The following is a 26047-nucleotide window of genomic DNA, read 5'->3' on the forward strand; positions in this document are numbered from 1 at the left end:
ATCGGTAAAAATAATTGCCATTGCATCAACTAGAATCTGTATTGCACACATTTTCTAGTTGGTTTTCTTGTGGCACACTTTAGTTTAGACTGACCAAAAAAATCTGACATCACTTACTGCTGGGGAATGACATACAACAGAAAGTTGGATTAAAGGTTTGCATGATATTTCCTTGTGAGATTAACATACAAGGAATTAAAACTCACAAACAGCTGTGTTGTTTTCCTCCACTGTTACAGAGTCTTGTAAAAACCAGCATGGTCCTGGGGGTTATTCATCTCGGTGCTCATGGTTAATTAGCGTAAGTACACAGAGTCGTGCCTCTCCCAGTGGAGCCTTGCTGATCGTATTTTAGAAGATCTGAAGCTTAACAGAACATCTTCTGTATACTCTCAAACACACATACACTTGTACATATCCAGGCACAGCTGCATGTTTGGATCCACCGACCTGCTGCTGGCCAGATGTTCCATGCTGTTGTGTATGGACTCCATCCAACTTTCAGATTAGTTTGCCCTAAGACAGATATTTGAGAGAGAGAGAGAGAGAGAAAAAAATGCATGTACAGTAATGCTAAACAAGAATGTATTTAGGACAATTGGTCGAATCCTTGCATATGCAATTCTACCATCTCCAGTCTAAGATCTAAACATCTTAAATGATCTACTTTATGATCAATAGTAAACAAAAATCATGAATGAATGAACAAGATAAGCTAAAGAAAGTCATTTCTATACCCTATAGCATTACCAAATAGAAATGTGAAAATAATTGTTTTCAATGGGGTTTGGATAAATGGATAACACTGCCTCATACTATTATTATGTTATATGTTATATTTAATGTTATGTTATGTTATAGATTATAAGATATCCTTTAAATGTAATACTAATCCAGTGTTTTTTTTTTTTTTTTTTTTTTTTTTTTTTTATGTTCGTTGGCTAAGGATTGTGAATTTGTAAAGTTATTTGTGATATCTGCCTAGTATCATACATGGATTTCCAGTTCCATCTCTGAGTGTGATTAGTATGCCTGCCATGACTTCCCCTCTGGGCGGCCCAGCCCACCTGCAGACACACATGCACACACACACAACGTCTTTAACTATCACTCTCTTTTCATGGATCCTTGCAGCCATGCAGGTCGCCAGGGTACCGGCTGGCATCTTACCACCTTTCTGTGTGTCAGAGAGACCTTGTGTGAGTGAGTGTGGATGTGTGGGCATGTGCCTTGTGCCAGGTGACCCATTGACAGCAGTCTCACACAACTGCTTCCTGCAACGCTGCACGCTCGACTGCAGCTTCTATGTGTTTGTATGTTGTGACTGTTCTGGCCTGTGCTTACATTTGCTGGGTCATAGTCAAGTTCAGTAGTGCACTTGTATCAGTGTGTGAATATGAACGGACGATTTTAAAACACCAAGCATCATCCTGTACACTGGTTGACTTTTTGAATGGTTATGGAGGGAAAAACTGAGCAATGATACACTAGGGCAGTTGTAGACTAATGGTTTGAGAGTTGGATTTATAACCTGGAGACTGTGGTTTCGAGTCTCAGGTCTGGCAGGAATGGTTGGTGAGGAGATGGAATAACCAGTGCTCTCTTCCACCTTCAATACCATGAGTGAGGTGAGATCCTTGAGCAAGGCACTGAACCCCTCTCACTTGTACCATGTGCAACAAGCTAAAAAAATATGATTAATATAACTATTAAAAAGAGCTTTGATGTGTTCCTCCCCAACTTTTAGTTTCAGCATAAAAGGAAATTGCATTTAGGCCATTGCATGTGGTTTTGTGGCATTTCATGGCTAGCATAGCATTTTTTTAAATACATGTTGTGTAATTTTTTAATATTCTCTATATATGACCTAATATATATTTATATATACACACACATGTCACATCCTCTCTTCTTCCTTCTCTTCATCTTTCTCTCATTCTTTCTCTCTATTATTTACTTAATCTCCTTACAGGAATCTTCCTTTGCCTGAGAATTAAACAGCTCATTGTCTGCTGAGATTCACTAAAAACCCATTGCCGATTACACACCTCTCATTCCACTGACCCATCAAGGTCATCACACAAATGCTGAGGGGAACCAGCAGCCTCTTAATGTCCATTCCAGCTCTGCTGAACACTAAAAGGGCACCAACAGAGCTCTGGATGGAAACAAAGTCATTTTTTTTTCCTGATCTGAGACCTGTGTTCTGGCTATGGTAGGAAGCCATTCATTTGAATAAGAGAGGGAAGCCTCCTCTTTGACAGGAAGCTATCATGAAGAAGAGTAATTGTTCTGCCCTTCAGGCATTTAAGTTTAATAAGTTTAAAGTTTATGCTTTTAATTTGGTATACTTTCAGTTTCATGCAGACTCTTATTTTGACGTTTGTTTACTGAGCAAAACCGGAAGTAAAAAAAAACCGCATGAAAGAACGCAATAGAAACGGTAGACTGGATAAAAAATGAAAACAGTCATTTCTTCAGAGAAGATTCATCCTGCATGTTGATTCCCCAGCAGAAGCATCGCTTGTATGTATATAATCTTTGTTCTGACTAAGTTAACTTATAAGCATTTGATTTTGTGCTGTAGAAGTAATGTTCATGAAAGCTAAATGGCTTAGCTAATTACAGTATTTTGCTGTTTGTTTTCTAGTTTCACTCTCTCGTTTTTCATCAGTCATCTCATATGTATGGATTCAGTTCAATGTGAAGAAAATAAATCTACATAAAAAGAACTCCGGATTTCTTCATGTTCATGAATAGAGAGAGTTTATCTCACTGTTTAGTTGGAGTTGTTACACCTCAGCGAGAACAGTATAGTGAAAAAGCGTAATCCAGCTGAAGTTTCAACGTCTTGAGAAGCAAGAAAGAGTAAAATGGAATCAGAAACGACTGACAATGCATCTGCACGCACAAGAAGAACAAAGAGCTCTCACTCGTCAGCGTCGAGTGCAGCAGTAAGGGCGCGCGCTAAAGCAGAGGCGGCAAAAGCACGAGCAGCATTTGCAGAGAAAGAAGCAGAGCTAAAGGTACAAAGGGCAGAGAAGGAAGCAGAGCTACAATTAGGAAAAGCAAAGCTGGAAGCCGAACTAGGCGCACTTGAACTTCAAAGAGAAGCAGCGGCGGCTATTGCCCAAGCTGAGGCATTAGAAGCAGCCGAGCTAGATATAGAAGATTCAAGTAAGACCGATGTATCTTCTCAAGCAAATTTACAAAATGAAATTGTAACACGCACTAATGAATATGTTGAAGCACAAGCTGAACATAACGTTCCACAAACTCAACCATCTGCACATGCAACATTACACGAGGCAACATTGTCAGAAGAGAGCTATGTCACATGGAATCCTCCAGTACAAGGCAAATTACAGTTAGTGGATGGGCAAGAAGAGGTAGAAACCCTTAACAGACCATCTGAGTATAACACAGCGCCGACAAAGCCATTCTTCAGCAACCATGCTAAATTCAGGGATGAAACCCAAATCAGCACACCACTTAATGGAGGTCATACAGGTTTGGTAAGATATGATGGACATCATACAACACCCATTGGAGGCGGTGAACTTCACACAACACCTGCTAGAGACAACGGATACCCAACAAAACCCAAGACAACAAAACATCCTCACAAATCACCACTTAAAGTAACAGCGCCATCATACGTGCCTGTGTATGCACCACCCATCTCAAGCGTAATACCTGAAACGGAACACCTGGCACGATACCTGGCTCGTCGTGATTTAGTGAGTACAAGTCTCTACCGATTCGATGATAAACCTGAGAATTATTTAGCATGGCAGTCATCATTTAACAATGCTACTACAGGCTTAGGACTCACCTCCCCCGAAATGTTAGATTTGCTGATTAAATGGCTCGGACCAGAGTCTGTGAAACACATCAAAAGGATTCGCTCTGTGCATATCGGGAACCCAGATGCAGCACTTAAAAAGGCCTGGAGTCGCCTCCAAGAATGCTACGCTGCGCCTGAAGTAATGGAGAAGTCTCTTTTTAAGAGATTGGATGAATTCCCAAGAATATCAACTAAAGATTATGGGAAGCTGAGAGACTTAGGCGATCTTCTTATGGAAATCCAGGGTGCCAGAGAAGAAGGTTACCTCACAGGATTGGCCTACCTGGATACTGCCAGAGGCATTGGGCCCATCGTGGAGAAACTTCCTCACGGACTACAGGAGAAATGGCTCTCAGTTGGCTCAAAATTTAAGGAAGATAATAACGGCTACTTCCCTCCATTCGATTACTTTGCCGATTTCATCTGCGACGAAGCACGGCGGAGGAATGATCCAAGTTTCATCCTTTTATATGCCAGCAATAACGGACTGAAGTCAGACAGGGTAGTTTCAAATAATTATGGAAGAAATATATCAGTTCACAAGACGGACATCTCTTCGGGTAAAGATCCACCTGCGAACTCACCTGAGAGAAGGCTCGGTGGGCCAGAGAAAAACTGTCCCATTCACAACAAACCACATTCGCTAAGGAAATGCAGAGTATTTAGAGGTAAGCCTCTTGAAGAAAGAAAGAGCATTCTCAAGGAGAATGGAATTTGTTTCAAGTGCTGCATATCAGCTAGTCATCTTGCAAGAGACTGTAAAGCAGCAGTAAAGTGCCTGGAGTGCAACAGCGAACGACATCATACTGCTATGCATCCAGGTCCACCACCTCAAGTCTACAGAAGGCCTACACCCCCACTAGACAACGGCGGGGAGGTAGAGGAACATGCTAGCGACAGCAAAGCCATCTCCTCACACTGCACCCAAGTATGTGGTCCAGATCATACCGCAAGATCCTGCTCGAAGATCTGTCTGGTACGAATATACCCCCAAGGTCAACGTGAAAAGGCAACCAACATGTACGTTATTTTGGATGATCAAAGTAACCGTTCACTGGTGCGTTCAGAGTTTTTCGAGCTTTTCAACATCAAGGGCCAATCATTTCCCTATGCACTGAAGACCTGTGCCGGATTGGTTCAGACGTCCGGCAGAAAGGCAGAGGGTTTCCAGGTCGAATCGCTCGATGGGCAGACTAGCTTATTGCTACCGCCGCTAATTGAGTGTAATTACATTCTCATTGATCGCTCTGAAATACCAACACCCGATGCAGCCCGTCATCATCCACACCTACGAAGTGTAGCGGCACACATTCCAGAACTCGACCCCAAAGCGGAAATCCTCCTCTTGCTAGGCAGAGACATTGTGAGAGTCCATAAAGTCCGACAGCAAGTGAGCGGACCTCACAACGCCCCCTTTGCACAAAAACTGGATTTGGGATGGGTCTTGATAGGAGACGTGTGCCTAGGAAATGCACACAAACCAGATGTGAGAGCATTCAAGACAAGTGTGCTAGAGAATGGCCGACCCTCCATTCTCAGACCATGTAAAGGCTTCATGAAGCTGACCGAAGATGTGTCCAATGGCAAGGAGCAGAAGAACAAACCAAACAAGGCATCGTTGGAAGCCCTTGGACTGCATGTCTTCAGGGAAACTGAGTCTGACAACAAACCCGCCCAGTCCATGGAGGATACAATCTTTTTGAAAATCATGGACCAAGAAATGCATAGAGATGAGTCAAACAACTGGGTCGCTCCTCTCCCCTTTAGAGTTCCCCGTCAATGCTTGTCCAACAACCGCAAACAGGTGTTTACTCGCTTCGCCTCCTTGGAGAAAACGTTGCGAAGAAAAACTGAGATGAGAGACCAGTTTCAAGAATTCATGAAGAAAATAATTGACAACAGACATGCAGAAGTGGCTCCTCCACTGGAGAAGAATGATGAGTGTTGGTATCTGCCTACTTTCGGAGTCTACCACCCTCAAAAGCCTGGAAACATCCGCGTGGTGTTTGACTCCAGCGCAAAGTATTTTGGCACATCTCTAAATGATGTTCTTCTGTCAGGCCCAGACCTCAATAACTCACTCATTGGGGTGCTGATCCGCTTCCGCAAGGAACAGGTTGCAGTGATTGCTGACATACAGCAGATGTTCCACTGTTTTCTTGTCCGCAGAGACCACAGGGACTACCTGAGGTTTTTGTGGTACAGAGACAATGATATGTCTAAGGACATTATCGATTACAGGATGAGGGTTCATGTTTTCGGTAACAGTCCGTCACCATCTGTAGCCATCTACGGACTAAGGAGAGCCATCCATGAAGGTGCACATAAGTATGGAGAAGACACGGTCCAGTTTGTTGAACATCATTTTTACGTAGATGATGGTCTCATCAGTGTGCCTACTGAAGCTGAAGCCATCAGTCTGCTACAGAGAACGCAGCACTCTCTCAGTGAATCGAACCTTAGGCTTCACAAGTTTGCCTCAAACAGAGAAGCTGTGCTTCAGGCCTTTGCACCAGAGGACAGGGCTGTTCTGAAAGACCTTGACCTAAGCGGTGAAGTAACACCAGCCCAACGCAGTTTGGGACTGTTGTGGGAGACAACGACAGACACCTTCACATTCAAAGTCTCAAAAAACAAGAAACCCTTTACTCGCAGGGGAGTTCTGTCAACAGTGAATAGTGTCTTCGATCCGTTAGGCATGGTCGCACCGGTGACTATTGAGGGCAAAAGTCTTTTGAGGGAATTCAGTGTCAACACAAGTGATTGGGATGCTCCTCTTCCAGAACAAAAGCTGAAGCAATGGGAGGCATGGTGTGAGTCACTCCATGACTTAAGTAAGCTGCATATCCCACGTTCATACACCGCAACGTCACTTTCCAATGCTGTACACACAGAGCTATGTGTGTTTTCTGACGCGTCCACAAAAGCCATTGGAGTTGTGGCATATCTCAGGACCATTCAAGCTGAGGGACAAGTCGAAGTAGGATTCATTCTAGGGAAGGCTAAGCTGGCACCACAGTCTGAACCTACCATTCCTCGGTTGGAATTGTGCGCCGCAGTATTAGCCGTAGAAGTTGCCGAACTCATCCAAGTTGAACTGGGCCTGAAGCTGGATGAAATCAAGTTCTATTGTGACAGCAAGGTCGTGCTTGGATACATTTGCAATCAAACAAAACGCTTCTACGTCTACGTTCACAATCGAGTCAGACGTATTCGTCAATCAACAAGACCTAACCAATGGTTCTACGTCAACACAGAGGACAACCCGGCTGACCACGCATCCAGGTCAGTTCCTGCGTCCCAACTGATAAAGACTATGTGGTTCACTGGACCAGCTTTTTTACACAAGCCAAATCCATCTGACACACATGCAATCAGGATGTTTGAACTTGTTAACCCAGAATCAGACATGGAAATACGACCTGAAGTGAGTAGTTTTCTTACTCAGACTCAAAACCGAGGCCTTACCGCTGCACGGTTTCAGTGCTTTTCCTGTATGCGCTCCCTCATCAGGGCTATTGCCCTACTCATCCACATAGCCAGCGCTTACAGACACAACAAGTCCAGTAAATGTAAAGGGTGGCATCACTGCAACTTCCCACGTACTCCGGATGAGTTGTCTCAGGCGAGACACATTATCATCAGGGCAGCACAGGAAGATGTTTATGCAAAAGAACTCGCAGTTCTTGAGCATGGACAAGCTGTAACCAAGGACAGTTCTCTTCACAAGCTCAGACCTGTTCTTGAAGGTAATCTGATTTGTGTTGGTGGCAGATTAAAGCACGCTGACTTGAGCACTCAGGAAAAAAACCCCATCATCTTGCCCAAGACCAGCCACATTTCTCTGCTGTTGGTGCGACAGTATCATGAAGAGGTAAAGCATCAAGGCCGCCACTTCACAGAAGGGGCCCTGAGAGCAGCGGGCTTCTGGATCATAGGTGGAAAACGACTTATTGCCTCTGTCTTGCACAAATGTGTAGTGTGTCGAAAGTTACGTCGAAGAACAGAGGAACAACTTATGGCAGACTTGCCTCCAGAACGCTTGCACACATGTCCACCCTTCACCTATGTAGGAGTGGATGTGTTCGGACCATGGCAAATCGTCTCCAGGCGAACAAGAGGTGGACAGGCCCAAAGCAAAAGATGGGCGATGCTCTTCTGCTGTATGAGCTCCCGAGCCGTGCACATCGAGATCATCGACTCCCTAGACACGTCAAGTTGCATCAATGCATTGAGACGGTTCTTTGCCATACGAGGACCTGCAAAGCAGATTAGATCGGACTGCGGAACAAACTTTGTGGCCGCTGCAAAGGAACTGGGATTAAGCCAACAACAACCTGACTTCAAAGTGCAGAACTTCTTGAGTCAACAAGGGTGCTCATGGATATTTAATCCTCCTCATGCGTCCCATATGGGTGGATCATGGGAACGTATGATAGGCCTATCAAGAAGGATCCTGGATGCAATCCTGATTCAAGAGAACATTCAACTTACCCACGATGTCCTGTGCACACTCATGATGGAAGTAACTGCGATAATCAATGGCAGGCCTCTTGTTCCAGTCTCCACCGACCCAGAGTCACCGTTCATATTGTCTCCTTCAATGATACTTACCCAGAAGGTTGGGGTTGCCCCACCGCACAGAGATTTCACAGACAAGGATCTTCTCAGCAGACAATGGAAACAAGTCCAAGCTCTCGCTGACAGATTCTGGCGTCGCTGGCGTCAGGAGTTCCTCCCCACCCTGCAAGTCCGCCAGAAATGGAGAGATTCTCAACGGGACCTAAAAGAAGGGGACATTGTGCTCCTGAAGGACAGTCAAGCTGCACGTAACACATGGCCTATGGCAAGGATCACAGCTGTCTTCCCTGGGAGAGACAGTAAAATAAGGAAGGTGGAGCTCAGGACATCAAATCAAGGTTCTGAGAGAGTGTTCTTGAGACCAGTGTCAGAAGTAGTTCTTCTTCTGCCCAATGACTGAATGTTCATTTGGTAATTAATAGTGACCTTTTAGGTCAGACGGGGAGTGTTCTGCCCTTCAGGCATTTAAGTTTAATAAGTTTAAAGTTTATGCTTTTAATTTGGTATACTTTCAGTTTCATGCAGACTCTTATTTTGACGTTTGTTTACTGAGCAAAACCGGAAGTAAAAAAAAACCGCATGAAAGAACGCAATAGAAACGGTAGACTGGATAAAAAATGAAAACAGTCATTTCTTCAGAGAAGATTCATCCTGCATGTTGATTCCCCAGCAGAAGCATCGCTTGTATGTATATAATCTTTGTTCTGACTAAGTTAACTTATAAGCATTTGATTTTGTGCTGTAGAAGTAATGTTCATGAAAGCTAAATGGCTTAGCTAATTACAGTATTTTGCTGTTTGTTTTCTAGTTTCACTCTCTCGTTTTTCATCAGTCATCTCATATGTATGGATTCAGTTCAATGTGAAGAAAATAAATCTACATAAAAAGAACTCCGGATTTCTTCATGTTCATGAATAGAGAGAGTTTATCTCACTGTTTAGTTGGAGTTGTTACACCTCAGCGAGAACAGTATAGTAATTGTAAAGCCGGGCTGCTTTTGTAGGCGAGAAAATGGCAGCAAATGACTGCAGTGGGACTAGCTGCTACACAGATAGACACACCGTTATTAAGAGACTAATATAACTCTCTGTTCATTAGTGATTTCCTCCACACATAGCGCAGGGCTCTAATGGCCTTCAAATGCACTGAAATTGTCCAAACAGGATCTAGAACTCCGTTGTTAACGGGCTACATTATTTAATGAAGATCACCTAAAATGAACAAATCAGTTTTTCTGCTTACCTTTTCACTGTGTAGCTGTTTCTTCATTACAAATTCAGGCACTGGTATGGAAATAAAGCGTGCCACTGTGTGCTATCTATTTTTAGTTAGCAGATATGTGTGTGTGTGTGTGTGTGTGTGTGTGTATGTATATATATATATATATATATATATATATATATATATATATATATATATATATATATATATATATATATATAATGTTAGATTGTGATGAAAAAAGCCTGTTTGTCGGTTTATTTTATTTTCTATAGATTTTTTTTTTTTGTTCATTTAGTTTTGAGTAGGGGTTTAACGATTCATGCATTTGTATTGAAGCATGCAGTACTAGGCTTTAGGTTCGGTACGAGGCTTTCGGTTCGGTACACATTACTAACCGAACGATCCGTTGGACTAATCCTATTACATTTGGAAAATAAAAGAGCTTAAAGTGTATATAATAATATAATGTTCTCATTGCCACTGCACTCAACAAGACAGCCCAAATGACGTAACAGGCAAAGTGCTGTCTGCCCAATCTTGTGTTGACGATAGATAGATATATTGTCAAAAACAACAGTAATTGTCAATATTAAGAAGATTTGGTATTTCTGATTAATGTAGGCATGTTACATTCTTATTTACGTTTGTTGCATATTACATATATTAAATAAAGTTACAATTAATTTGTATAATTATTGCATAACCAACACGCTGCGAGGATACAAAACGATTAAGCTATTCACTCAGTTATATATATACTGTATATATGCTGATATCTTGGAAAGCAGGTGGGCCGATAGCTGATATAAAGCCGATATTAAAAAAAAAAAAAAAAAAAAAAAAAAAATGTATATATATATATATATATATATATATATATATATATATATATATATATATATATAGTTATTAATATTTAATCATTTTTTATCATTTGACAATGGATTAAAAATTAAATGTGTAAAATAATCATACTTATACATTAGATGACAAGGCATTTTTCAAAAATAAATACATATTTACCAAAAATATAATAAAAAAGGAAGTAAACACTTTAATCAACAAGGCACTCAGTATTCTGGGAAGTTTGTGTGCACTGGGAATTATATTTTTCAAATAAAGCTAGGGTAACCCTCATTTTACATACAGCACAAAGAGAAAATGTCATGAATATGACAGTGGAAAATGTATTGCGTAGCGCAGCATAATTTTAAATCACAAGTTTAACGTTTAAAGCATTTCATTCACACAGACACCATCACACAGAGCACACGCGATCATGCTGGATACACATGCACAATTCACAAGATCTCACAGCTGGATTCGACTTAGTTTGTAAGGTCTGTGAAATGAAATGTTCATTAGTCATTCAACTATTTTTTAAATTATATGAATGCATATTTGCTTAATGCTGACGGCAATCGAGAAAGTATTATAATGTTTGCCTTTCTGTTACTAATAGGCCTAATATAAAACTAGTCGTTATAATACATTCTGTACTAATTCCTTTGTTTAACCGTTCTATCTGATTATTAGACAGACTTCTACCGTATTAGACAAAACTGTTAACAACGACAGTAAAGAAGAGGGAGAGTGGGAGCACTGAAGCACCCGCTTTAAACACATCGGCTAAGAAGAAAAGCTTATCACCCAATGCCGATGTTTGAAAATTACAAATATCGACTGATATGTATCGGCCATGACGATATATTGGTTGACCACTAGTAAGGGCCACAAGAGAGATATTAAGAGATTTAGCTATACTGTTATCAGTGAGTAGATTCGTCTCTGTGAATTTGCAGTGCTGTCATTTCTCTGTCATTCTGTTTTTACTTTTACTTTCTGCCCAGTAAATTGAGACATTAATCGGCAGTAATCTTAAAAAAAAAAAAAAAAAAAAAAAAGTTTGCACGTTGTCTATTAGATATCCATCTACAGCATTACACCCGTACTTTTGAGTGAAGTGTCAGCAATGAGAATGCATGTTTGTGTATGTGTAAGAGTCTTAGGAAAGAGAGAGAGAGAGAGAGAGAGAGAGGAAATTGTATCACTAGACTTTCAATGATACATCATACTTTAGCCTTGATGGCAGCACATTTATCAACACATCTCTGGTCCTGCAAACACATCTGAGGTGCTAGTGCTAAAGGGGCTCATTTAAATACCACAGAGATCCATACAGATACATACAATGTCTCATGTTTCTATTCTGTTCCATCTTTTCCCAGTTTGTCCTTCACAGTTCACATCTATTCCTGGCAACATGTCCATTCCAGCTGTGGCTCCACCTCTTTATGTGTCCCTGGGCCCTCACTAATCCCATCCCTCACTCTGTCCGTCTCTCTTCATCGTTGTCTTTCTTTCTCCCAGTCCTGTGTACTCCCACTGGGAAGTGTTTTAATTAGGAACCATGACTGCCTTGCTGGACATTATCAATGCAGTTTCCTACAATCTACAAAGAGTTGATAACTGGCTGAGGAGTGAGTCAGTGAGTCTGTGTTTTATCCCAGATCTGCAAGCAGGTTTGACATTCTGTTGCTCTTTTAATTCAATTATGAGGAAGTGGTAGAACATTTACCTCTATCACTCTCTCTCCCTTAAAGTCAAGTGTGCTTTATTGTCAATTCATCCACATGTACAGCACATACATACATACATAAAACAAAATAATAACAAAATAATAATAATAACAATACCAGTTAAATAAAGCAGCACAAAGCACATGACAGATAGAGTGCAAACCAGTGAAAACAAACAATGAAGAAAAAATGATTGTAGTGTAAAAGAGCATATTCAGACTGATTTAAAGTGTCAGAAAGCTCAGAGAGCAATTCTTTATTTAAACTGACTGAAGAGGTAGTTGAATGAGGTAGTGAGCAGACCAATGCTGTACAAAATGACTGGTGCAGGTCAGAGTTTGTTAGTGGGATGGGGAGGGGAAGGACCTGGGGATGTGGGATCTGGGGTGGGGGGCAAAAAGAGGAGAGGGGGTTCAGAGTTCAGTGGTGACTGGGGCAGAAGACGGGAAAGGAGGCAAGGTCGGCAGGGAGTGAATGAAGCTGTCCTTCAGTCTGCTGGTCCTGGCTTGGAGACTCCGCAGTCTCCTCCCTGATGGCAGCAGACTGAAGAAGCCGTGTGATGGGTGAGTGGGATCACCTGCGATACAGAGTGCTTTATGGGTGAGGCGGGTTCCATAAATGTCCTGGAGGGAGGGGAGAGAGACACCAAATGACCTTCTCAACTGCTCTCACTATGCGTTGAAGTTACTTGCAGCATGACACAATGCAGGTGCCATACCACACAGTGATGCAGCTCGTCAGGATGCTCTCGATGGTACCTCTGTAGAGGGTGCACATGATGGGGGCTGGGGCTCTGACTCTTCTCAGTTTGGGGAGGAAGTAGAGACGCAGCTGTGCTTTCTTGGCCAGTGCTGTGGTGTTGTTGGTCCAAGAGGGGTCCTCTGTGATGTGCATACCCAGGAACTTGGTGCTGCTCACTCTCTCCACAGTCACACAGTTGATGGTCATAGGAACATGTTGAGCGTGCACTCCCTGAAGTCAACAACAATCTCCTTCATATTCTCCACATTCAGAGAGAGATTGTTGTCACTGGACCAACCAGCTAGGCGGCTCACCTCACTCCTGTAGATTGTCTTAACTCTGTTGCTAATGAGACTCACAATAGTTGTGTCATCCGCAAACTTAAGGAAGAGATTGCAGTTATGTGACAGTGTGCAGTCGTGTGTCAGCAGAGTGAAGAGGAGGGGGCTCAGCACACATAAAAAAAGCCTCCCATTATTTAGCTCCACAGAAGGTTGAATAGCATTCTATAACTTTTAGTGTGCTGTATGGAAAAAGTGAAACATTAGTTGAGGAGTAAAATGTAGAGCATTGGTGTACAAACAATGAAATCAGTTTCAGTTAAATAAAAAAAAAAAAAAAGTGTGTTTTGTAACCCAGGCTCAAAGCTTTGACAAATGAGATGTGACTGTTTTTATGTTATGCTGTATTTAATATTGTAGTTAATAGGTCATTCTCTCTCTCTCTTTCCTACTGTGCCTACATTTTCAAGCCCAATTAAATGTGTTTATATGGGATAAAATATTAAATGCAAATTTTAATGATTTTAAATCATGTTACTTAGTTATGTTCAATAATGATTGTAACACAGTTTGTAAGACAGGAAGAAGGAGGCAGGAACCAGAGAACATTCCAACAAAAAAAAAATAATAAGAAAATAAAAACAAAACAGCACGACAGCCCCGCACAAACAAAACCAACACTCAAAATAAAACCAAGCCTGGTCCTCTCTTGTCCTTCACTGTCGTAACTCCTCTTTTATCCTTCCGGATCTCCTCCGTGGGACCGTGCTCATTTCCAATCACTCCATTGGCCTCGACCCGTTCCCACAGATCTCGGCCCTGCCCCACTCATCACAATGATATCACTAATAACTTTATTAACAACCCAGCCAAATTTGAATGATAAAAAAGCCAATTAAATAAAATAAGTTGATAAAAATATGAAGAGTTTTGTTGCAAAACGCCAGCCCAGTTTCTTTACAAAGTGCGATTTAACGGGTTTGGCTATAGAACGTTCAGGATGTCACGCGAGGAGAGAGTCGCCACCGGTGAAGTGCTCCGAGTTTGCTCAGTGATTTAACGATAATATCAAAACAAAAATACATATATTTTTAAAAAGAGAATTCAATAGGCTAACTAAAAAACGTTTACCATTTTATTGTTTATACTGTAGGCGAGCTGTCAGTCACATAGGCTATGTCACTGATCAACAGCTGCCTGTCAGGCAGAGAAAGCTTCAGAGTCAAGCTAACGTTATGGATTTCAATGACGAATTGGAGCCGGTCATTCCAGCTGCTGTTGGGAGAAAGAGGAAGGCATCTATAGAAAATCATCAAAGGGAGAAGACCAAACGGGCAAGGCATTCAGGGGGGGGGGGGGACATCCAAAGATTAATTGTGTCCTCGTGCGACTGCGACTAATGTTGGTCTGTGTCATGCCGACAAACTGTCAGATGAAGATGTAGCCTTCAACTTCACAAAAATGTATAAAAACGCTACAAAAGTGGACCAGGATCAAATACTCCTGCGTCAGTCAACAATAAACAAATGCAGCAGGGAACGAGTCTCCGCTGATGTCAAGAAGAAAGCCAGGGAGGTTGCTGTGTTCACACCAAACGCGAATAGAGCCTCTGGCGTGAATGATTTCTAGAAAATCTTTCTTAAAACCCCTAGTGTGAAAGTCAAAGGTGTCTCTAGACGCGCAAATGAGGCGAATTCACGTCTTCCGCGCCATGAGACGTCCAGAAGCACGTAAACGTGCCTTTGCATTGCGTTATGCAAAAACAAAAACAAAAATTAATAATAATAAAATGTTATGTTGTGTATGTTCTGGCCAAAACTAACTCAGAATCTTATTATTATTAATCATTCCTTGTATATACTACTCCATATATTTATGATGTATTGTTTTTTTAACCAATTTAACAGACTTATTTATGAACTATTTATGGCCATAAAAAAAAAAAAAAAAGAAACCTGGATTTGAAGAATATTGTGTCCCTGGCCTTCACTGAGCTCAAGTAATAGTTTAATGTACAAAAAATTGTGAATGAACTTGACTGTTGATGTCTTAAATAATAATGTCAAATAACCAACATTTCTCAAAATGGATATATCTCGTTTTGCAACGAAACTCTCATGTATTGAATATTGAAAATATAAGCAGTATTCTCTTCTCTTGTGTCCACCACTGTTGGGAACGTTACTTTAAAAAAGTAATTAGTTATAGTTACTCACTACTTGTTCCAAAAAGTAACTGTTAGTAACTGAATTACTCTATAATAAAAGTAACTCGTTACCAGGGAAAGTAACTATTTGCGTTACTTGAAGCAAATACTTGAAGTTGAAATGAGTAGAACAGACAGGTGTTCTTACATAACTTTCAATATTTATTGCACGTCAACAGACAGCAAGAGTTTTATCCTGCACTTCAAGTATTAACTTTGTAAGAAAAGTGTTTTTGGCCACTAGCTTTGTAGATGCGTGTGTCAGTGTCACACATTACATGTATACATTACATGCACGTTCTTGCCTTTGACCACAATGAATTTGAAGTAGTGCTTATATCTCCACCTTGAAAATGGCAACTTTTCATCAGATTGCTCCTGACTCGCCATTTCTGCTGTTGCTGCGCGAATCTCTGTGTAGCTGTTGCATGTGTGCATGTGTGTTTGGCGCCGCTGGCGCCGCCGCGTGTGCCGGCATGTGTGTAAAAACACTGGCTCTGATTGGCTACCATGAAACACATGACTCTGCCTTAGCCAATCATAATCGCTTATCTCGTTATTAACCCACCTGCTCACTCGCTGTGTGAGCCAGGGGTGCGTTCGGATTGCATAGTTTATTAAATCAATGCATAATAACGCACCGCATTTAACGTTCAGTAACGTTATCGGCGTTGTAACGACGGGAAAAGTAATGAGTTAGATTACCCCGTTACTGAAAAAATAACGTCTTTACCTAACGCCATTCTTTTAAACGCCTTCATTCCAAACACTGGTGTCCACTGTCTGCACTGAAACCACGCCCACTCGTTGGAAAGCTGCGGAAGTGTTACGGGCTCCAGTGTGTCATCAAGACATGATTTCAGGCCTGACCAATAATCCTGACCACAAAAATGGTGAAAAGTGAAAATGGTCTTACTCAGTACCACATAGTTCATAGTATTTGTGTGTTGAGTGTTTTCGCAATACATTTCTAATATTGTTTATGTGTTTATAAACAGTTATCTGAAATCGCCTTTACACAGACTTTAACTAATAATTGGATTACATTTTAAATTATTGCTTTTGTTTTGCCGATTTTGATTAATAATAAAATCATTGCTTCAATTAAATAGAGAACCGCTACTCTGGCTGAGCTTTTCTGACTTCAGCAGGACAAGCCCCTTTGTCAGATGGTGTTACCGATACAATAAGTTATTGAGTGTGACCTCTGGCCCCTTAAATGAAAACATACTATTAGAGGTGGGGAAGGGTTAGGCATTTACATATACAGCATGCAGTGTGTGTTCATTAACATTGTGGTTTAATGAGAATAAGAAACAAAAGGCACATTTACAGATCATAGCACGCAGCCAAATGCTGACTGATGGTAATGCAATCAGAAGTTTTTGTGTGAGTGAGAGAGAGAGAGATATGTGTGTGTTGGAAAGCATTTATTTTGTATGCATTTACTGTAAATAGTTACACTTTATCTAGATACATTATGCTGTAAATAAACTATTTTTGGGTCTTTCCTGAAAATCTTAACTCTATCTATGAATTGACATTAAAATGACATTGCTTTATGCCTCTGATGTTTTCAAGGTCATCTAGTCACATTTTAAAATTATTATTATTTAGATTATTAATCATTATACTGAAGTCTTGATGACATTCTTGTCCTTTCCTCACTATAATCTCATCCTCATCCTCAAAAATCCCATTATGTATATTTGATTCTGTCATATAGCATGTTTTATGTAATTTCATGGCCTGGGAGGTGCTAGCATCTTCGTTATTGGTGCAGAGAGGATTTGACGACCTTCCTGTGAAGGGTACAAATATTGCATTATCATAAATAAGCAGCAGTCACTATCTTCCAGATTGGAGAAATCACATAAACGCATGTTCACATGCTCTAGGTGCTTTAAATGGTTCAGATAGCAACTGGAATGTGGACAACTTTTAATGTACGATTTTGTAAAAACAGACAAGACGCCCATTGCTACTGTCTGCTATATGTCAGTGTACTAATCAATATTTGTTTTGCTCGTTTCTGATAAAACAATAAAATAGAGAACTTGATATATTGTAGCAACATGGTTCTCTTGCATCAGTGTTGAGAAAGCTACTTTTAAACGGTTGCTCTCCAAGCTACCAGCTACTTATGATGTTAAGTTACATTATAATCAAGCAATTTGAAATAGAAGCTTCCCTGTAGGCTAATAACATAAAGTAACAAACTACAGTGAAGCTGCCTAAAGGGATGATTTTTTCTTCTAATTTATTTATTTAATAATACATAACTATCATTTATAATTTAATCTAAGCCATATTCTTATTACATTATAATCTTTTCTAGATTACAACCTTATTAATATAACTAATATATACATTACATAAAACAGCAGCATTAAACTAAACATATCAGTTGATTTTTAACCAATAAATCAAAAAAATGTATTCACTAGAATGAGTCTGACTTTTCAATGCTATACATCAGAGATAGCGAAAGAGGAGTATGCAGGATTGTGTTTAATTATAGCTTCTGAAAAACATATGTAAACGTAAGTGTATTTATTTATTTTGTAATATAAAATATAAAATTAATATAGAAGTCTTTGAAATCGTTTGAACTAGAGTTGCGTGCATCTCTTAATTCCCTCACAGAAGCACTCATCTGTTGCTGTTGATGTCTGTTGTAGTTTGTTGTTTGTCTCATTTTTTTCTTTTTCTTTTTTAACTGTGAGACAGTGACCCAGTGTTGCCACCTTGTGGACAAAAAAAAAAGTCTGTGGCGTATGCGCAAGCTAACTACGTGCTAATAGCAAAATTTTGTCTGTGCACATACAGTACACTCATACATATCCTGATGTTTAAATTTATGTCACGAGCACTGTATGCATGCCTTAGCATATGCATAAAAACCATATACTTTGACCTTGAGAATGAAGCAAACTGTGATTTATTGCTTGACAGTTAAATCTGTTCTTCCTAAGTGGGTGGTTTTTGCCCTAGAATAAGCTGCGATATGGACTAGAACGCATGATGTGAGACTAGTTCCCTAACACTGAATGCTATAAAGATGTGCTCACACTAAATGTATGGTGAAAAGGAGAAGAAGAATTATGCTTTCTCTGACAGCACTGCAGACACAATCTGCATCATCGCTTATTGCATGTGCACGTGAATGCACACACTCAAACTGTTTAACACTGTCGGACATAAAAGCCTGTGTAACGGGACTAGGTGAGCAGATACATTTTGTAAATGCTTTAATGTATGGTTTGCTTGCATAAACACACACTCTCTCTCTCTCTCTCTCTCTCTCTCTCACACACACACACATTAGGTTGTCTCTGATTTATGAGGTTCAGGTTAACTTGATGGGGGGTTTTGCACAGTGAGTGCCAGTTTTACTCGCATAAACAAATCTCTTGTGTGTTTATGTGTTTGTGCACATCTGACAGCCGCTGCTCTGTGATGCATTCATGTAGGTCAGTGTGAACCTTTTTTTTGTGTTGTATTTTGTATACATTAGCCCTGTTCCAAAACCCTAGTGAACTGCCCTGCTGTCTGTTGTCTACATAGACAGCTTTCTTCCAAAATATCATATCAGAATAGATCACTGATGTAAAACTGAATGTGACATTTTACGTTATTCTTTGTTAATGGTTTAATAATAAAAAAAGAAGCTTTGTTTGAAGTTCTAAGAGTATCGTGTCGTGAGATCGGTATTGTGTACAATTACATTTCTTGAAATTAACAAGTTTGGTGTTTCACAGAAGAAGTCAGGTAGGGCTGCATGATTAATCAAATGTGATTGTCATGCACATCTTTTCAGTAAAGCCGGTTCTGTAATCAGTAGTAAATCTCATGTGCTTTCGCACAGAGCCATAGTTCACTGTCAAGCTACGCAAAAGAGCGTTCATAATTACGGGATTATGAAACCGAAGAAATCATTCTGCGATTATGAAAGCTATTTGTGTAGCTTGTCAGTGAACTGCGGGTATGTGTAGTAAATGCTGCATCATCTGAAAGCACGTGAAAATACCATATTTTATAACGTTTTTACGTTACTCACTTCATGTGAGATGATGGGGTTTCTTACACAGAATAAGGCCCGCAACATATTTTATGGTATTCTAAGCAGGGATAAAGTTTATGTTGATTAGCATTCCAATATTATATACTTTATTCTAATAAAAATTAAAATAAGACAGACTCAGATAAACCAAATATTGTTGTAGTCGTGTGTTTATTAGTCAAGTTGAATCAATGAAAGCAGTTAAATCTTTTGTTTATTCAGCATCCGCTATCAGCATTTCTGATTTGTCCTGCGGGGCATATTTGGAGTTTCTGCGTGAGAGCGCCCTCTGGCCATTGGATGGAGATTTACTGCTGATCACAGAGCTGTGCTTCATTGAAAGATACATATGACAATCACAACTTCTGCCTAACTGCGATTTATCACTTTTGTTTTTAATTTTGTGTTAAATTTTGATAAAGTGATAAAGGTGAGTAAATTAGGGCAGAATTTTAACTATACCTGTAAGACTTTTGAAGCTGGTCTTCAGACTTGACCAAGCTGGTGTTTCTTTTCAGCCTGACCGACTGAAAAGAAAACCTTTCTAAACACAAACTCAAACAGCATGTGATTTGATGCTAACTTGTTACTATAGTACAGTGAGATACTCTAATAATCATAATGCATAATATTGTAGATCAGTTCATTATGACTGTGTTTGTCAGTGTTTAATGAAAAATGTATTTACAATTTACATTTATCGTCACTTGTCCACCAGTTTGGGTGAATATTTTACTTCTCTGCTTCAGTCAAAAAGCCGCTCAAACCAGCTTGACACACCAATGTCGGAAAATCATAGAAGCCAAAGTGAACAGAAAAAAACTCACAAATTCAAGATACCAAAAAAAAAAAGACAAGTACAATATGTAAGATATTTGCAGTAAAATGTCCAAAAACCATTAGGCTAGTGTTATATATTTTGTCCAGCTGATTACTAACAATATCTCTAATGTTTTCAACTACTTGTAAATCATGAGAAAATTCCTATTCTTAACAGTAACACATGGCACTGCAGTCACCTGTCAATGACGTTACCCTTTGTGACTGACTTTACTGACGTAGAAACCACATGACCACAGTGCCGTGGACAAATGCGGAAGAAGTGTCTAGCGTCCAGCACACCACTAGCTTGTTTCAATCAGTTCCTTATTTACTTGCACGTTTTATGGTTGATTGTGTTACTTATTTATGGAACATAATTACGGTTTACTGTCTGCCGCTGGTTCTGTCAACAAATACATCTCCCGTAAACGTACGGGCCAACTTAACAACCCAAGAAAAGATTTGGACAAGAGGAGAGAAAAAGCAAGGATCAATATTGGTGTTGCATTTTCTAGATGGAGAGAGCTACGTGTCTGATCCCTAGTCTGATCGCGCTTTGCATTGACTTTGTATGTAATCTACTCGCGCAAATCGTTGAACTCGCATTTGAAAATTATGAAATCAAACACAATTTTTATAAAACTCATCTGTTAAATCCATGACTTATCTTTCCGTCTGATTGATGGCCACCAGCGATTGGGTAGAAGACAACAAATCCCATCATTCCACGCTCCTTCTTAGCGTCATCAAACCACGCGATTGTTATTGTTTTGGTAGTGCGCCCTCTAGTGGCAGGTCCTACAACCTGTACCTTCAACTGAAATATGACAATAAATAAAACATGTCGACTGTGGCATTACATTTACTGTAGATGTGCTCAAGTTGTAAAATTATTTAATAAAAATTTTGGGCTCATTTTGCCTACATAGCTTCAAAGAATAACTATTTCTCCACATAAAAAAAATAAATAAATAAATAAATAAAAACTTTTTATATATTTTGTTAATCAACATTAATAATCATTATTACAATATTAAGGGCAATAATTGACAATTATGATATTTGTTATAATATTGCACCTTTACCCTGTAATGAGTTTTTATTATTATTATTATTATTATTGCATAATTTATATACTTCACTTAGACTGTTTAAAATTACATTCATATCATAACATTATGCAACTGTTGTGTAAATATGGCATGAATAATTTATGCCGACTTTGAGCAGCATTAAGCAGTCTGTGTAAGTGTGAATAAATATGTCATGTTGGATGCACCTTCTATGCCAGCTTGGCAATGAAAACCTTTAGGATATCCACTTTTTCTTACCATGAAGAAAATTTGAATAATCGAATGAACCTTTTTGTGCAATGGAAAGGTTACATTGATGTTAGAGGTTTTCATGGAACCATCAATGCCAATAAATGCAATACATATAGTCTTAGTATCTTATCCACAATCTCGATAAGTAATTTTTACACATTTAGGTCAAATAGATACTCTACAGGAAATGTTGACTGCAGCTGGCTTGTTTATCTAATCAAGAGGTATGATAATAATTCAAAAAGTAATTTTGTTTGGAAAAATATATAGCTCACTAGAATGAGACACTCCTCATTTGAACGTGTATGTTTTGAGAAGGGTGAAGTGAGGGAGATTTCTGATATACAGAGCCAAACGCCATCCTTTCCTCCACTTTAACACGTTGTCTGAAAACCACTAAACTAACTCAGCAGATAAATGGCTCCAGATCAAAACAACATTGATTTTGGGAGGAGCAAGAAGGTAAGAGAAATGAAGAGGGAGGAAGCAGGATACACCCATCAAGGATTAATTCTATACTGAACTCAGATGAAAGACATTTTCAGTCTAGTGTAGCATTACACTGTGAAAATGTCTGGAATATCCCAACAAGTACAAAAGTATTTTTACAACATTTAATGGTGTTAGATTTTGGTGCCATTGCACTTGCTTATTATAATAATAAAAATAATAAATAAATAAATACATATAAGAAAAGCAAATTTTACTTTGTGAATTTAACTAATATTAGAATTTAATAATTTTAATTAATTAATTAAAATTAATTTTTTAATTATTTTTTTGTAAATGGAAGAGAATTACATGCACAAGACAAATTTCTCACTTGTGGATAAATACAAACATTAAACTGAGTAGAGCAATGCGCACAGGAAGTTATTTGACGAAAAAAACCTTTACCTCATGACGAATTATATCAATGACTTACAAAATAAAGTTATGAAAATAATGTATGAGAGTCATAACATTTAAGTGTAGGTTACCTACAGGTTAATTTAAAAAATAAATAAGACTGGAGCGCTGGTATATGTCAGTTATTCAGATTTATTTGACATAATTTGAATTCAGAATGATAAATTGTTAAGAAGAAATATACAAAGACTGAAGTCTCATTCCCCTCTCTTTCACTGGCTATTAGAGTTTTATGTTATCTTTAAGTCATTTACTGCAAAAAAAAAAAAAAAAAAAAAAAAAAAAACATTATGATGATGATATGCTGTATGTTGTATCAGGTTGGATGCGGTAATGAGGCTCTTAAAACGTGCTAACAACGTCATAACAATGTTTCTGCAATATTGTGAAAGCATTATGCATTGTATTAAGTACTGTATGTAGGATAAAACAGTTATCACAACCTGTTCTCGACTTACTATAAAAAGGGTTTTACAGCATAGTTGTAGCTAGCTGGGATCAACAATCAAAGTGTGAATTTATGTGAACAGCAAGTATGTTTGTCTGTGCATGTGTATGTGGGGAGTGAGATGCAGGAATATCTGGCCTTTACATAGTGTACATGGGGCCGACTGTGAACTGCGTAAAGAGAGTTCTGAAATTATTTATGGCATGCAAAAGCCAGCAGCTCACGTACCCTTGGGTGCATCAAAGTAATAGTGTTTAAAGAGTATTTTTTGCCTTTTTTAAATGTCCCATTTTTCACCACACACACACACACATCACTGTCACATTACTCAAGCATTATTTGCTATAGAAAAAGGAAACAATAATGCAGAGAACAATCAGCCAACAATACAACGTTATTCGACAGTGAATTTGTTGAAGATTCTCTCCTGACACTTCACAAATACACTCATTAATCTCTTATTTGCTCTTGAAGGTCACAAAGTCCCAGCTAGATTGGGTAGTTTACTGGGAAGCATGCAAATTCAATTTCCAGCTAAGAAGTTATTAAAGCCCTGAAACCCGAAAAATATATTGGTTGGCCCCTAAATGTCACTACCTTTTAGGATCAACCTATATCACCATTCCTGCCTTCCCAATAGAATAAACTTTGGGCAGTAAATTGTAATACATTGGTAATAAACACCTTCCTCAGCTTGTCACCTCACCTTTTAGCTTTGGAAACATTGATCCCATGCAGTCTCTGGTATGATCACGATTCAGGAAAACTATTTATTGCTTCCTTCAGAAGTGGTATCCTTCCCAACTGCTGGTTTCAGGTGTCTGCTGTGTTTGTTTGTAGCTATTATGTCATGCACAATTCCCCAGGGAAGGTAACCAGTGCTTTTCTTGATGGGGAGTCTGTACTGAATCCTTTGTCAACCTTTGGGGGTCTGCAGTGAATACCTGGAGTTGGACGTATGTCTCCACAGTCCATCAACAGCCTCTGTGCCAGGTGGACAGACGTGATGCTAAGCCTTGCTGCCAAGTTCTTCGCAGACATTCACCCTACGGTGGTAAACAGGTGGCAAATTTTAGTCAGTCCTGCAGTCATCAGGACCTCCTACAGGAGTGCAGTAAGTGCAGGATTTGTGCAACACTAGCTTCCACTTAATTCAAAGCACCCAGCCAAACCTGTCTGAAAAATTAAAGTGTACATTGTTGATCACAGGTTGCACTGACATAGTGACTTATGTGATCTACCACTCTGAAATTGATTGAAGCCATCTTTATCTTGTTTTAGCTGATTTTTTGGAAAATTACTTTTGCATAATATTTATCCCATCATTCTGAATTCTGCCATTACTTGCTCACCCTGTTGTTTTAAAACTGTAAGACTGTCTATATGACTGAAAATTTGACAACTTTGCAATTGAGGTCCTTAGAAGTCATCATAAAGTAGTCTTCTGAAGCCATGTGATAGTTTTTTTGTGAGAAACTCAGTTTAAGTAATTATGCACTTTAGACTGTTCAATGAATAAATAAAAAATCCTTCAACTATAGAAAGGGAAGCCAAAACATCTTAGTATGGTTGCTGTCATCTTGCACCAATGATGTCATTCGAAGCAGTAGCGCAGTAGTGAATCATTTGGAGCCCGAGTCTGCGCAGTAGTGATCATGAGCTGGAGCTGTGGTATCAATGTCCCACCCAAACACTCACAGACCCAAATGCAAGCATACAATCCTGACACCACACCCTTTTTTATAGCTTCAAAAAGCTTTTTAGAAAAATGCAAAAATGCAAAAGCATACTTATTAGAAAAATGAACACTTCTTTGGGACAAAATTATTCAAAATGTAATTTGATTATTTAAATATCATGTCCCATTCGTTTCAATGGAGAAGTCGTGGTTTATGACCTATACTGCAGCCAGCCACCAGATGGCGATCAATTTTTTTTAGCTTTATTCAGGACGTGAGAGACACTTGTTATACAGGCGGCAAGGAAGTCAACCGGAAGTTGAAGTCGGCCGGGTGCCGCCATCTTGTAGCAGAACTTCACTTGCGTTAGAATTCCCATTGACTTCCATTCATTTTGGTGTCACTTTGACAGCGAATAACTTTACATCTGAGGCATTTAAAGACTCAGTTTGTCCATTATTTATTTCTAAAGATACACGACCATGTATAAAGTGCTCAATTACCTTCTATGTTACATTATGGCCCCGTAGAAACAGTTTTTGTAAAAATAGGCTAACGATTGCGTCATAACCACTCGACTCTCTGTCGCATTACCGTACAGACAGGAGGAAAAGCTCAAAGGCAATTAACTTAATATGGCGTACTGGCGTTACATTTTAAAATACTATACAAAATAATTAATCAGAATACTACTCCTGCTCACTCACGCCAAAGAACTCCCCGCTCAAGCTCGCCGTCTCTGCAAGATTAATGATGGCAGTTTGCACGCACAGCTACTAGAAGATTTACATCTGTCAGACAGGTTGCTGATGTCATCAAGCTTAGTTTGAGTCTGCGCGTCAGAAACGGAAGTGCTAAAAAACGCTAAAAATGGGCTTCACTTGTCTCAATTGAATTCCAATGGGATCGCTGTGTCCATTTCTTTTACTGTCTATGGTTATGCACTGATAATCTTGTCCACTCATCTTTGAATCAGTGAGTTTGAGTCTGATTCATGAACAAATCGTATTTGTGAACTGAATCTGCTGATTAAATATAAATAACTGGCTTGAAAATGATTCATTCAGTGATCAAATTCAAACTCTTAGACACAAAGTAATTATGTGCTGCATATTCCAAGGCTTCTGAAGTTGCAAGATTGTGTGAAGCAATAAAACTCTAAGAAATGATTTACTGAGAATATTCCCCTCCATTAAGCTGTTAACATTAGAACTGCTGTGACTGGATCTTTGAGTTACTGAGCTGAATTTTTGAACAGATATATCAGTACGATTTTTGCACCAAATCAGTTGGTTACAACATATGGGTTTGGAACAAAATGAGGGTAAAATCCATAAATAAT

General features: G+C 39.3%; 2 protein-coding genes across 3 annotated transcripts in view; both read left to right on the forward strand.

Moving 5' to 3' along the window:
* The window catches only part of LOC127969432 (zeta-sarcoglycan-like), a 208941-nt gene that overhangs the window by 88011 nt on the left and 94883 nt on the right, over nucleotides 1-26047 (forward strand). The window lies entirely within an intron of this gene.
* Nucleotides 2295-9318, forward strand: LOC127969337 (uncharacterized). Of its 2 annotated transcripts, none has more exons than XR_008156259.1 (2): nucleotides 2295-9112; nucleotides 9237-9318. XR_008156259.1 is itself a non-coding variant. In XM_052571244.1 (2 exons), exon 2 carries the CDS (start codon nucleotides 2874-2876, stop codon nucleotides 8826-8828), a length of 5955 nt encoding a protein of 1984 aa, XP_052427204.1. In that variant the 5' UTR covers nucleotides 2295-2526; nucleotides 2651-2873; the 3' UTR covers nucleotides 8829-9318. The 2 variants fall into 2 exon arrangements, 1 of the variants encoding a protein (XP_052427204.1); XM_052571244.1 differs by having other exon boundaries at nucleotides 2295-2526; nucleotides 2651-9318.

Source organism: Carassius gibelio, chromosome A1, assembly GCF_023724105.1.
Source record: "Carassius gibelio isolate Cgi1373 ecotype wild population from Czech Republic chromosome A1, carGib1.2-hapl.c, whole genome shotgun sequence".
In the NCBI taxonomy this organism is placed as follows: domain Eukaryota; kingdom Metazoa; phylum Chordata; class Actinopteri; order Cypriniformes; family Cyprinidae; genus Carassius; species Carassius gibelio.